Source organism: Pagrus pagrus (assembly GCF_965226575.1).
Source record: "Pagrus pagrus genome assembly, chromosome: 22".
NCBI classification, from domain to species: domain Eukaryota; kingdom Metazoa; phylum Chordata; class Actinopteri; order Spariformes; family Sparidae; genus Pagrus; species Pagrus pagrus.
The window spans coordinates 837,873-850,287 of NC_140204.1; the positions used below are offsets into that span (position 1 = coordinate 837,873).

Below are 12,415 nucleotides of genomic sequence, written 5' to 3' on the forward strand. Positions count from 1 at the left end.
CGTTTAAATATCAGATGATTTAACTAAAGCTGGAGTTACCGGGAAAAGGAAACGCAGGTACAGATCAGCTGAGCACGTTTATAATCTTATGGACAAAACAAGTCATTCGGCAGATCCAGAACACAGTGAGCAGCGGGTCCTTCAGGTAAAACCTCGGTTTTAAAGCAGTAGGCTGAGGAGAAAAACACGGAGTTCTGTTCAGTAGGATGAGCCGTCTGCCGTTAAATCGGTGGATATTTGAATGGAGTCTGGTCGAGAGCAAAGAGCGGGATGAGACAGACCGAATGAACGTTTAACTGCCTCCACACGCACGCGCGCCAGTTAGTTCACCGATCAATCGCTATGTATGAATGATAAGGAGGAGGGTGACGGTGAGGCGGGTCACACCTTGTTAGGACCGGGTCTAGACGGTCTGGACCGGGTCAGGATTCTGTGGAAGACGCAGCCAGTCGCCGCCATGATGGACGAGCAGCTCGAACATAACAGTGCGGTGCATTGTGGGAGAAAGAGATGTTTTGTTCAGTGAATATTAATGTATCATAAAGTCAGTCGATTTATTATTTATTCTTCCTGTGACACCAAAAAATCCATCCGCGGACACCGGAAGTGAATAAATATTATAAAATGTGTTTCAGCTGATCCAAACAGTGAACCAGTCACCTCCACAGCACCAGACTCCCTTAACAAATGTAGTGATTTAAGAGTTGTTGAGCTGGAGACACTTTATAAACTGTGTGAAACTCTGTCTCTGACTGATTCTCACTGATTTGTTCCTTCTTGTGAATTCAGCAAATGTTCTCCATGAACTTCTTTCTGTCTTTGAGTAGAAACATGGAGTCTGTCCAATGTGAGTGGGAAATAAATGATATACAGTAAGAAATAAGAGTGCTGAGCTGAAACTGACACATTTGTTAAGGGAGTCTGGTGCTGATTAGCTGCCACCTGAAATCCCTCGAGAATCAAAAGCACTAAATGCTCGCTCAGTAGCAGGTGTGACTGTATGGAAAAGGTCTGCAGAGGATAAAGAAGCAGAATCAAACTGAGAACATGAACTGTTGAGACATTTTACTGTGAGGAATACAAACATGTTTATAACAAACACAAGCAGCCAAACTACACTTAAACTCTCTTCAGGTCCCGTCTGACACCGGACTTCCTGTTAACTGAACCCAGGTGAGTGTGTGAGGGGACAGACGTGGTCTCTAGGCTCTGCGTGTGAAGTGCTGCGAGTCTCTGAACTCCAGGTAGAGGCTGAACAGCAGGTGCAGAGACTGGATCCGGCTGCCGTGGACGGGGATGTCCAGCAGGCTGCAGATGATGTCGGCGTACTGGGCGGGGCTGCAGTTTAGCCGGGCCGGAGGCAGCTGCAGGCGGCCCAGCTGCTCCTCCAGCTCGGCCGGCCACTCCTGCATCAGGCTGTCGATGTCGGGCATCGCTCGGCTGTACTGGACGCTGGCCGGAGGTTTGGAGCGGTGCAGGGCGCTGATGCTGTCCACCCAGCTGTCCACCGCCCGCGGGTTGGACTGAGGACTGGCCACGCTCGTCACCTTCTTCAGCTGGAGGACAGAGACGGAGAGGTTTCAGGTTTTACAGAGACCCTCAGCATAGCACTAGCATCGAGCTAACAGATCAGTGGGCCGTCGGTGGAGTACCTCGGCAGCTCCGTGCTGTTTGGTCTCCTCTGACAGCCACAGTGACAGCACCGTGGGGTCCGACTGTTTCACACTGGGCTCGTCCAGAACCAGCAGACCCAGACTGTCCACTTTCCCGTCCGGCCTCGGAACCTGAACGACACACAGGAAACACACCAGGACTCAGAACCACCAGTGTCTTTTATTTAAGAGCCACAGCACGCTCCGTTCATGGACCAGAACCACTGGTCACATAGTAAACCACAGGTGTGTGTGTGTGTGTGTGTGTGTGTGTGTGTGTGTGTGTGTGTGTGTACCTTGAGGAAGGCGTCGATGTCTCCAACAGCCGGGATGAAGTCCGGGATGAACGGCTTCAGGCTGTGCTCCAGCTCCACGGACTGAGGGGTGTACCTGAGAGGAGACCACAGGACGCTAGTGTCAGACGGACCAAGACAACAGAGAACCAGAACCAGACCTGGTTTATCAAACAGTAACCTCAGTCAGGCTCAGCCATCGTCTCCTCCTGATGATATAAAGTCAGGCTCAGCCATCGTCTCCTGATGATATAAAGTCAGGCTCAGTCATCGTCTCCTGATGATATAAAGTCAGGCTCAGTCATCGTCTCCTGATGATATAAAGTCAGGCTCAGTCATCGTCTCCTCCTGATGATATAAAGTCAGGCTCAGTCATCGTCTCCTCCTGATGATATAAAGTCAGGCTCAGCCATCGTCTCCTCCTGATGATATAAAGTCAGGCTCAGCCATCGTCTCCTCCTGATGATATAAAGTCAGGCTCAGCCATCGTCTCCTCCTGATGATATAAAGTCAGGCTCAGTCATCATCTCCTCCTGATGATATAAAGTCAGGCTCAGCCATCGTCTCCTCCTGATGATATAAAGTCAGGCTCAGCCATCGTCTCCTCCTGATGATATAAAGTCAGGCTCAGTCATCGTCTCCTCCTGATGATATAAAGTCAGGTGAAGTCTCGTAGTCCACAGAACATTTCTGGAGCTTCACAGTAAAACAGAGTTGCAGCGTTCTGCTGAACACCTGAAGCAGCTGGAGATGATTGAACCATCAGATGTCTCCATGCAGCTCGTCTGCTGTGATCACAGATACCACACTGATCTGAGGAGGTCCACTGCAGACGGACAACACTTTGTGGCCCAGAAATGTTTTGTGTATGAAACTTCACCTGACTGTCATCAGCGTGGAGGGAGGAGATGATGGCTGACTCCTCTGATTCATTTACAATCAGTTGTACTTGCTGAAACCAACATGGCGGCTGTCTGTGAGTGGACTGTGGTGTGTTCAGAAGTTAATCAGCAGTGATGGAAGAAGAAGACTCGTCACCGTGTGATGTACTGGAACAGCTCTTTGATCTCGGTGCTGACGGGCAGGTTGGCGTAGTCGGCGGGGTCGTACGCCCCCTCCGGAGCCTTGCTGGGCTCGTCGTCATCCTCAGAGTCGTCTTCATCGGAGTCCTCCTCCTCTTCGTCCTCTTCTTCCTCCTCCTCGTCCTCCTCGTGCGGACCGACCCCAGGCTGCCCGCCGGTCGCCTCGTTGGCCCTCAGAGGCGTGCGGTCGTCATCGAACTCGTCGCTGCCGCTGTTGGCCGACATCAGGCCACGCCCCCTCCGACTCCTCCTGGACTCTGACTGGAAGAAAAAACATCAGTGATGTCACAGCAGATGACATCATCCGTCAGTGTGTGTGACTAAACTCGACCGAAGATCCTCTGTGAGTGAAGAGGCTCCACTCTGTAACACGACTGTACAATCTCAGGCTGTCACAACACCACAACATTAACCTCTGATACAAAACTACACACACACACACACACACACACACCTGGAGTCAAGGATCTCTTCATGTCACATATTTCATTTAAATCAGCTCAAAAATGTAAATTCAAAGTACATTTACTCACAGTACTGCGGTACTTTTACTGCTGATACTAAACTATTACTACTTTCACTGCATGAAGCTGATAATATGTGTGTACTTTTACTTAAACTACATGAAGTACTTGTTGCAGGTATTTCTGAGGAGTATATACAGTATCTGTCAGCTGTGGTTGTCAGTAACACGGGGCAGCGGGCTGCCGCCGCCGGCCCGGTTCAGCCCGCTGCAGCCGGGCAGAGGGCTGCCGCCGGCCCGGTTCGGCCCGCTGCAGCCGGGCAGGGCAGCGGTGATGGCTGGAGGATGTTACCTGTCGCCGGCTGCGGGGAGTCGGGCTGTAGACGCTCGTCACCTCCTCGGAGTCGATCACCTCCAGGCTCTCGTCGAACGGCTGGTTGTTCAGCAGCCGGGTGTCTTTGCCCCGGTCGGGCCGCTCCATGGGACGCTCACGGGGCACCGGGTGAAGCCAGCCGCGGGCACACACGCTGACGTCCCGGTGAGAAGAGCTCCGGAGGGTTCGGGTCAGCCGTTAGCTCCTCAGGCTAACATTAGCCGAACTGCTAACGACAAACCGAACTCCGGCAGGTTTAAAGCTTCTGGACCAACTAACACACGGTGTGACTTCACAGAGACGACTGCAGATAAATACATATATTAATATATTAATATATTAATATACACGTGTTTAAAGTGTTTACATGTCTCAGTTCAGTTTATCTGCGCACTCTTGTTAGCTTCCAACTAGCAGCTAGCTACTGAGGGAATGTACTGTCTCCTAGCAACGGGCAGCGCAGTGCATCATGGGATATAGTTGTGTCGGTCAGAGACAGCAGCGCCTCCAAGCGGCGGCACTAAGAACTGCAGCACACAGGAGCGCAGACAGACTGATTTAATGATTTAATCACAATTTATTTTATTTATTTATTTATTTATTTAGCTCCGGCGTGTTTTCTTATTTTATTTGTTTCATTATGAATCTGATTTGTATCGATAATCATCCTGTTCGCCTGCAGAGTTCATCCCACCGTTATCTGATTGTAGCGTTCAGACTGAGCTGCAACTCACAGCTGTTTTCATTGTTGATGCATTTGAGGTTTACATTCACGAATAACTGATTGATTGTTTTTTAAATGATGAAGAAACTGTGATAAATGCTCATCACAGTTTCCCAGAGCCCAAAGTGACGTCTTCATATATGTGGTGCTGTCGTATCAACAGTCCAGGACACAAAGACTCTTCATGTTCAACAAGCTGAACCAGAACACGTGACATGTTTGATCAGGAATGACTGAAACAATAAATCAATCAAAAGATTTTCCTTCAGTCGACTAAGTGATTGATGACAGGATGATTAGAGCCACTGATAGAAAGACTTCAATCTTAGAATTGAAGACGCATCACTGGATGTCTGACAGACACCGTGCAGCATGGTGGTGGCAGCATCGGGCTGTGGGGACGCTTCTCAGCAGCAGGTCCTGGAGGCTTGTGAAGGATGAGGGTCAAATGAATGCAGCTAAATATAGTGAACTCCTGGAGGACAACCTGATTCAGTCTGCAAGAGAACGACGACTTTACTTGGGAGAAGATTTATTTTAGAGCATGACAATGACCCGAAGCAAAGAGAAAACGTTAGTCTGGTTCAAACAGCTGGTGAGAATATCAAATAGACATGACGGATATATTTGTTGAGGTAGCTGAAGATTTTAAATCCAATAATTTTATTGACAGAAACACATCAAAGCTCAAACGTGTCTAAAGTAGAGTTGCACGGTACCCACGGTACCCCGCGGTGCCAAATCGTAACGGTTCCTACTATACTAGAAATTCTAGTCAACGGTACTACCGTGGATTACTATACTGCCGGTGCCAGTTTCCGCTACATAGCGGCGCCTCTACTTTCCTCCCGGCTTCTCACCGCGTGCTACTCCCTTGTAAACAAACCCACATGGCAACTACTGCAACCGAACTACACAGCTGCTGAATGTTTGGCTGCTTGCCTGTTAATGGTGACGTCCGGGGATATGATAGGCTGGGTCCGCCCGTCTGTTAGCTGATCGGCTGTCCGTGTTATTCTGCCGGCAAGAACAAACTCCATGGAGACAGCTCCGCTTCGATAGAAATTCGCTTCAAAAACACACCCCCCACGGCGATGCACCGGGCCCGAGCAGCGAGTCTGCTGCGGCGTCGTCGTCAGTGGTGCCACTAATGCTGCTCAAAAAAACAAAGTCCAAAAGTTACATTTGGAGCTATTGTGGCTTTAAACAAGGCACAGACAGTAAAGCAATAGACGATGGCCGTCCACTGTGCAGGCGCTGCCACCAAGCTATAGGAGCCAAAGGAGGGAACACGTCCAACCTCATAAAACACCTGCAGTGTTGTCACCCAGATTTATATGTCGAATAGCAGCTTAGTACGCCCTGTTTATTTTCTCATTGGCTAATATCAGGCTATATGCTCCGTGTACAGGCTGAGGAATGAAGAGTTAAAGGATGTCAAAGTATGACTAGACACACAAACACGCAGAGAAAAGGCCAGTGGTCTGTTTGTTTTTTTCAATTTTAACTTTTTTAATAGTTATTCATAAAAATATTTGTTTCAGTCTAATTCCTACTTCACCAGTGTTGTGTTTATCATGCACCAAACAACATAAGTAATTAATAAGTATTTATAACTTGTACAAATACATTGCAGTTCATGAAAATAATAATAATAAAAAAAGGCTGCAGTATCGCGATAATACCCGGAACTATGATACTTTGTCTGGTATAGTATCGTGGTTACTCATTTTGGTATCGTGACAACTCTAGTCTAAAGTGAAAAAGTGTTCATAACGACACATTTGTGAAGCTGACAAACTTTAATTAAAGAAACCAAAACATCAAATCACATTGTTTGTTTTCACATAAATGAGTTGTTGGTCCAAATCCAATGAAAAGTCTCTTTGTCTCCATGCAGACGTGTCCACAGCGCCGACTGCAGGGTCGGAGGGCAACGTCCACACAGAGTCCAAAACTCAAGCTCAGTAGTTATTAAGTCCACTTTAATTGTTCCAGCACAGCACAAACAACTTCAACTTCACATTTATACCGCACTGTTCAAAACATTGTAACAAACTGCTTTACAAACAAGAAACACAGTGAAAATGATAGTTGATAGTGATTAATGATAACAGCAAAATTGTATAAAGTGACTGAATCTACTCTGAAAAAGTTGAGATTTAAAAGAGGACACTGAAGTTGTTGCCTTGTATCCTCAGGAAGCGGAGCGTCCTTGATGTAAGAGCCGGGTCATCCAATGAAATGAACGCTGAAATAAACATTTATAAAAACACTTTTCTCTTATTGAAATATATAGATGGGATTTTCATGACCGACATTTATTTCTTAATTAAATACCGGTTACTGTCCATCACTGAAACAGCTTGTTTCTTGTCCACAGTGGAAACACCCGTATGGTTTCTCTCCGCTGTGAACACATTGGTGGATTTTAAGCGCACTTAATGTTGTGCAGGTTTGTCCACAGCTGTCTGCACCCTCTCCAGTGTGAAGGCCTTGGTGCCGGTCTAGAGAAACGTTACCCACATTAGTCACAGCTGTTAGGTTTCTCTTTAGTGTGAACACGGTTGTGTCTTTTTAACACTTTCAATGATCTGAACGTTTTCCCACACTGTTCACACCAGAACGGTTTCTCTCCGGTGTGAACACGTCGATGGATATTTAAGTCACACGCCCTATAAAAAGCTTTGTCACAGCAGTCACAGTTGTACCGTCTCTCTCCGGTGTGAATGCGTTGATGACTGCTCAATCCAGTCGGGTGACTGAACGTTTTCCCACATACTTCACACCAGTACGGTCGCTCTCCAGTGTGAATACGTCGGTGCTTCGTCAGGTAACATGATGTAGAGTAACTTTTCCCACATTGGTCGCAGGTGTACGGTTTCTCTCCGGAGTGAATACGTTGGTGAACATTTAGATGATCTCGCTTAAAGAAACGTTTCCCACACTCGTCACAGCCGTATGGTTTCTCTCCAGTGTGACCACGTTGATGAGTTTTGAGGTGACCTGAATACATGAAGGTTCTCCCGCACTCGTCACAGCTATACGGTCTCTCTCCAGTGTGAACACGTTGGTGTAATTGAAGGTTACCTGCCGTGCTAAAAGCTGCCCCACACTCGTCACAGCTGTACGGTCTCTCTCCAGTGTGAACTCTCTGGTGCAGCTTCAAAGAGCTGGCCGTTATGAAGGATTTGTCGCAGAGCTGACAGCGGTGATGTTCACGCTCCTTTTTTCCTCTTGGTTTCTGTAGCAACAGACAGACATGGACAGAGAGAGAGAGAGAGAGTTAGTGTGATGTCATGGTGGAGCAAGCCATCTAGAACCATGAACAACATTTAGAGCAGCAAACACTGAACATAAAACATAAACCATGATGTTCAAGTTGGACTAACCCAGGAAATCCACTGGTTGCACGGTTGCAGATACTCAACGCAGCGGAACCAGTGGAAGATCATCGCTGCTCTTACATCACACACCTGGAGGCAGGTAGTGGTGTGGCTGACACTTGTTAGATCCTGAGTTTGTCCCTGTCCAGGAGGTACTGGACCAGCTCTCCATTTTAAGGGTCAGGTCCCTAAACCTACAAGGTGTTGCTTAAATATGGATTTAACTTGGGACTGCGTAAGCTGATAGCGAGGAGACTCGTCCAGCGTGTCACTGCCTACGTCCGGACGTCTACCCTGCGTCCTCTGGTGTAGCACCTGAGTCTGATACAGTCACCAGCCACATCAATAACAGCAGCTCTGCTCTCAATGATCTGAGCACCTGGTTTGGTGCCAGGATGAGTTTTAAAGGTTTTAATATTTTGCACACTTATCACCAAACTTTAACTTCCATCATAGAGACTTCAGTGTCCACAACTTCTACTTTAAATGCACGATGTAGGTTTTAGTAAGGGCAAAGCATACAGCTCAAACTTATCTCAGTTAATGTCAATCATCAAGAATACCTGTTGATAAAAATCACAGTTCAGTGTATAATAAAGAATCATCTACAGGAGCCGAGGCTGGTTAAAATACATAGATGTAGTCGAGATTGAGTCTCTGTGGGAACTTAAGACCCGTCTGAGGTCCCCAAGTTCCCTCAAAGTCCAGACTTCATGTCAGCAGAGTGAATTGAAGAAGTCCAAGGTCCAAATATACTAATCAGAAAATGTTTAGTCCTCCTTGTGCTCAGATGTGAATCTATTTAAGTCCGTTCTGCGTTCTCGTACATCTCGTCGGTTAATCCAAGAAACAACACCATCTCTTCTGTTGCTGCTGTTTCTATTTAACACAATCGCAGGTGTGTTCGTTCAGTCACATGGTTCCTATCACTGCATCAGAGGGAGGCTCTGCTTACTTCCTTATAAAGGCGTGCAGCTGCTTCCTGTAGCATGAAGACTCACCGCACAGCTGATGTTCCTCTTTTACTTAATTATTGCTACATGTCAACTTGTACCATGCTCAGCTTGTACACTCTGCGTATTATTCTCATCCAGTTTCATTACAACTTCATTATAACTTCATTATAATTATGTAAACAATTGATTTTTAATACACGATATAATATAATCACTGTCAGGGCTAAGGATAAAGTCCTTTCACTTGCAGAAGGTGGACTTGATGGTCTAAAACTAAAAACTAAAACATGATAGAAAACAGACGAGCTGCAAGCTAATGTTAACCACATGCATGATTACAGGACTGCCTCAGTTCTTGCATTCACGGACAGGGGCGGACTTACCATTAGGCAAAACTAGGCGGTTGCCTAGGGCCCCAAGTTCCTGAGGGCCCCATAAAAATCCTCATACACTTATGGTTAATACAGTTATTACTTAGTTGCGCACATTAATTATGTTTTTGATTAAAATCCTCTAGCTAAAATGCAGCAGAATGCAAATCGTATTATGTGTGTGTCGGGCCCCCCTTCAGTCTCCACTACATTGGATCAGTCCATCTTACTGCACATGTGCAGAACGGATCCAGGAAGACAGCAGCAAAACGAAAACAAACGGCGCGAAGTGGCGAGAGAAGAAGAGGAGAGTATAGAAGAGAAAAGTAAAGGAAAGAGACAGATGAAAAGAAGCTGCCCCAGCCGAGCTGACAAGAGGAGAGAGAAGGAGGAAACAGAAAGCTGATCTCCAAGTTACAGAAAGTGACTACTGTCTTCACTGCGGCTGAAGTAAGCTTTGAATTTCGTTTCTATTTGCTACAGAGGCTGAGAAAACATCAGAAACTATGTAACTTAAGGAAGTTAATTAACAACTACTACCCCCAAGATGGAGATACACTGTTCAATTTTAGGAACTGTATTCAAATCTTAATGAAATGAAAATTAACTTGTTAAGGATACAGTGTTTCGATGGGCCACATGCCAAGGCTCTTTTAATGATCAATAGCTGGGATAGATAACTCTAAAAGGTAAAATATTCATTTCTAAAATGATATGGGTCAAAATCTTGATCAAAGATGTAAAGCCAGTGATTTAAACAACTGCATTCAATGTTCAGACCTTAAAGCTCTGACTTAGCTGCTGGGACTTCACTTGTAAAATAGATTATAAAAATGACCCACGGTACATTTTTTTACATCTGCAGCAATGTCAGTTCAAAATGTTATCAACTGATGCGTGTCCCTGAATACATGTTTTGTAGTCAGAGCTAACAGAGAGGAAACTTTTTCTATCTTGGTAGGTGTTGACGTAACTGTCTGTGTCGTCCTGTTTCCGTTAGTGTGACCAGCTGAAATCCATGCAGGATGCAATCATTGTATCCTGCATGGATGTTGCACTGTATCCTTAACAAGTTAATTTTAATTTCATTTAGTTTTGAAAACGGTTCCTAAAATTGAACAGTGTGTCTCCATCTTGGGGGTTGATCTGAAAATGGTGATGATGAATGAGTATTTGTAATGAATGAAAACACTGGTTATTCACTGGGTTGTTGCAAATGTGTGTGATAATCTCTGGACACGAGGGACCTGAATTTAAAGAGAATGATGAATATAAACTTTATTCAGGGAGGACTTCATGATGAGGCGCACATGTCATGGAGAGACGAATGGGTGGATGTCCAGTGGAAAGGGGGCGTTATGTCCCATTCACTCCAACAAGATGAAGCAGCTGTGGTGTCGTTGTTGTAAAGGTAAGTCCAAACTATTGTTTTCATGATATGTGAGGTAGGAACTTTTCTTGGGAAAGATGAATTGATGTGAACCAATATCGGCAAATGTACAAATTATAGTGTGACTAGAGATAACTTTTTTTTTAATAGCGATCATGAGTGTATGTAGTTTATTATATGCCGCCCATTATTGTTGTACCTGCATTTGATCTTGTTTAGATGTAAAAGCCCTGATAAAGGCTTTCCCAGCCATCCCTGACATGAACTTCAGCACATCTAAAAAAGAAATGGAGGAGAGGAGAGATCTGGCTCTTCACATCCTGGAGGCCTCAGGTAAAGGCTAATTAAGCTACAAATCAAAAACAAGATACATACGAGGTAAATATAATTAAATAAATGTTGTTTTTTTTTAGTCTTTGATGATCAAACTTGCTGTGCTATGTGTGCCACCTTCAAGCCACCAGGACCAGGAACTGCCATTGTACAATGGGTGAGTAATTGAAAAACAGTTAAAGACATGTTGAATTGTTATATAGCCATGAAAAAAATATAATGTTTAGGTGTCAAAAAAAATAATGAAATATATAATTTGTTTTCAATTAAACAGATCCGATGTGATGACTGCGACCAGTGGGTCCATGGCTCATGTCTGTCCATGGACAAAACCTGGAAATGTCCCTTATGCCAACAGAAACAAGGGACATGTTTATGTTATAATAAAATCATTGGAGCCCGACTAGTGTTGCCTCATGTTATTCCACTGGATGAGATACACCTCTTGTTTTTACATTTTACATCTCTAAATATTTTTTATTAATTTGTATTAATTTTTATGTGTAAATATTAGCATGTTAGCTCAATAGCTTCCAGGTCATGTGATCAATTGACTCAAAATCATGTTGGGATCATGTAACTACACTGGCTGCATGAGATACGCCTCTTGTTTTTACGTTTTACATCTCTAAATATTTTTTTGTAATTTTTATTATTTTTTATCAATTTATATATGTAAATATTAGCATTTTGCGGTGTGAACGGCGTCGGTCTGCTGAAGTAGCATGCTGAATCCCACATTCAGTATGCAGTATACAGTGTATACTAACGCAGTATGTAGCAGGCAGTACGGTAGTATGTGGTTTTGAAAACAGCCACTGAGCTCACCGGCAAACAACATGGCGGCGGCGTGTGTCTCTACGTAAACACATGCTGGTGCTCAATGGTCGTCGTCAGAGAGGAGCTGTGCAACACCGACATCGAGCTTCTGGCCGTCTCCCCCCGCCCTTTCTATCTTCCCAGAGAATTCCCACAGCTATTTCTTCATCCTGGTTTACACCCAAGAGCAAACGCATCTACAGCAATAGAGCACATAAAGGAAACCATACACAGTCTTGAACTCATATCCCCAGACTCTCCTAAATTCATCCTGGGAGACTTCAACAACTGTGAAGCTGACAAGTCACTGAAAGGATATCAGCAATATGTCACCTGCACCACCCGCCAGGGTAAGACTGTGGATAAATGTTATGGATCCATTCCAGATGCATACAGATCCATTTATCTTCCCCCTCTTGGCTCTGCTGACCACAACACCATCCTGCTGGCACCAGCCTACACCCCGGTCATAAGGAGGACAGAGAAGGTTATCAAACACATCAAGCAGTGGACCAACGACAGCATTGCGACTCTGCAGGGATGCTTCGAATCCACAGACTGGGATAACCTTCT

General features: G+C 45.2%; 2 protein-coding genes and 1 long non-coding RNA gene across 4 annotated transcripts in view; 1 reads left to right on the forward strand and 2 right to left on the reverse strand.

Annotated features, from left to right (window-relative positions):
- The window catches only part of LOC311252007 (RPA-related protein RADX), a 7,158-nt gene extending 6,660 nt beyond the window's left edge, over nt 1–498 (reverse strand). For both annotated transcript variants that reach the window (XM_084344753.1, XM_084344752.1), the window contains exon 1: nt 388–498. In XM_084344753.1, the coding sequence (XP_084200879.1) occupies nt 388–459 (72 nt within the window). In that variant the 5' untranslated portion in view covers nt 460–498. The remainder of the gene's footprint in view (nt 1–387) is intronic.
- A 552-nt stretch (nt 499–1,050) lies between these two features.
- On the reverse strand, nt 1,051–4,295 carry ift46 (intraflagellar transport 46 homolog (Chlamydomonas)). Its single transcript, XM_084344762.1, has 5 exons — nt 3,843–4,295; nt 2,984–3,288; nt 1,949–2,042; nt 1,653–1,784; nt 1,051–1,556 (listed from the first exon to the last, which is right to left on the reverse strand). Exons 1-5 carry the CDS (start codon nt 3,969–3,971, stop codon nt 1,203–1,205), a joined length of 1,014 nt encoding a protein of 337 aa, XP_084200888.1. The 5' UTR covers nt 3,972–4,295; the 3' UTR covers nt 1,051–1,202.
- A 5,621-nt stretch (nt 4,296–9,916) lies between these two features.
- On the forward strand, nt 9,917–11,438 carry LOC311252028. Its single transcript, XR_014621480.1, has 3 exons — nt 9,917–10,711; nt 10,910–11,023; nt 11,104–11,438. It is a non-coding gene; the product is annotated as an uncharacterized lncRNA (long non-coding RNA).
- Nucleotides 11,439–12,415: the final 977 nt, after the last annotated feature.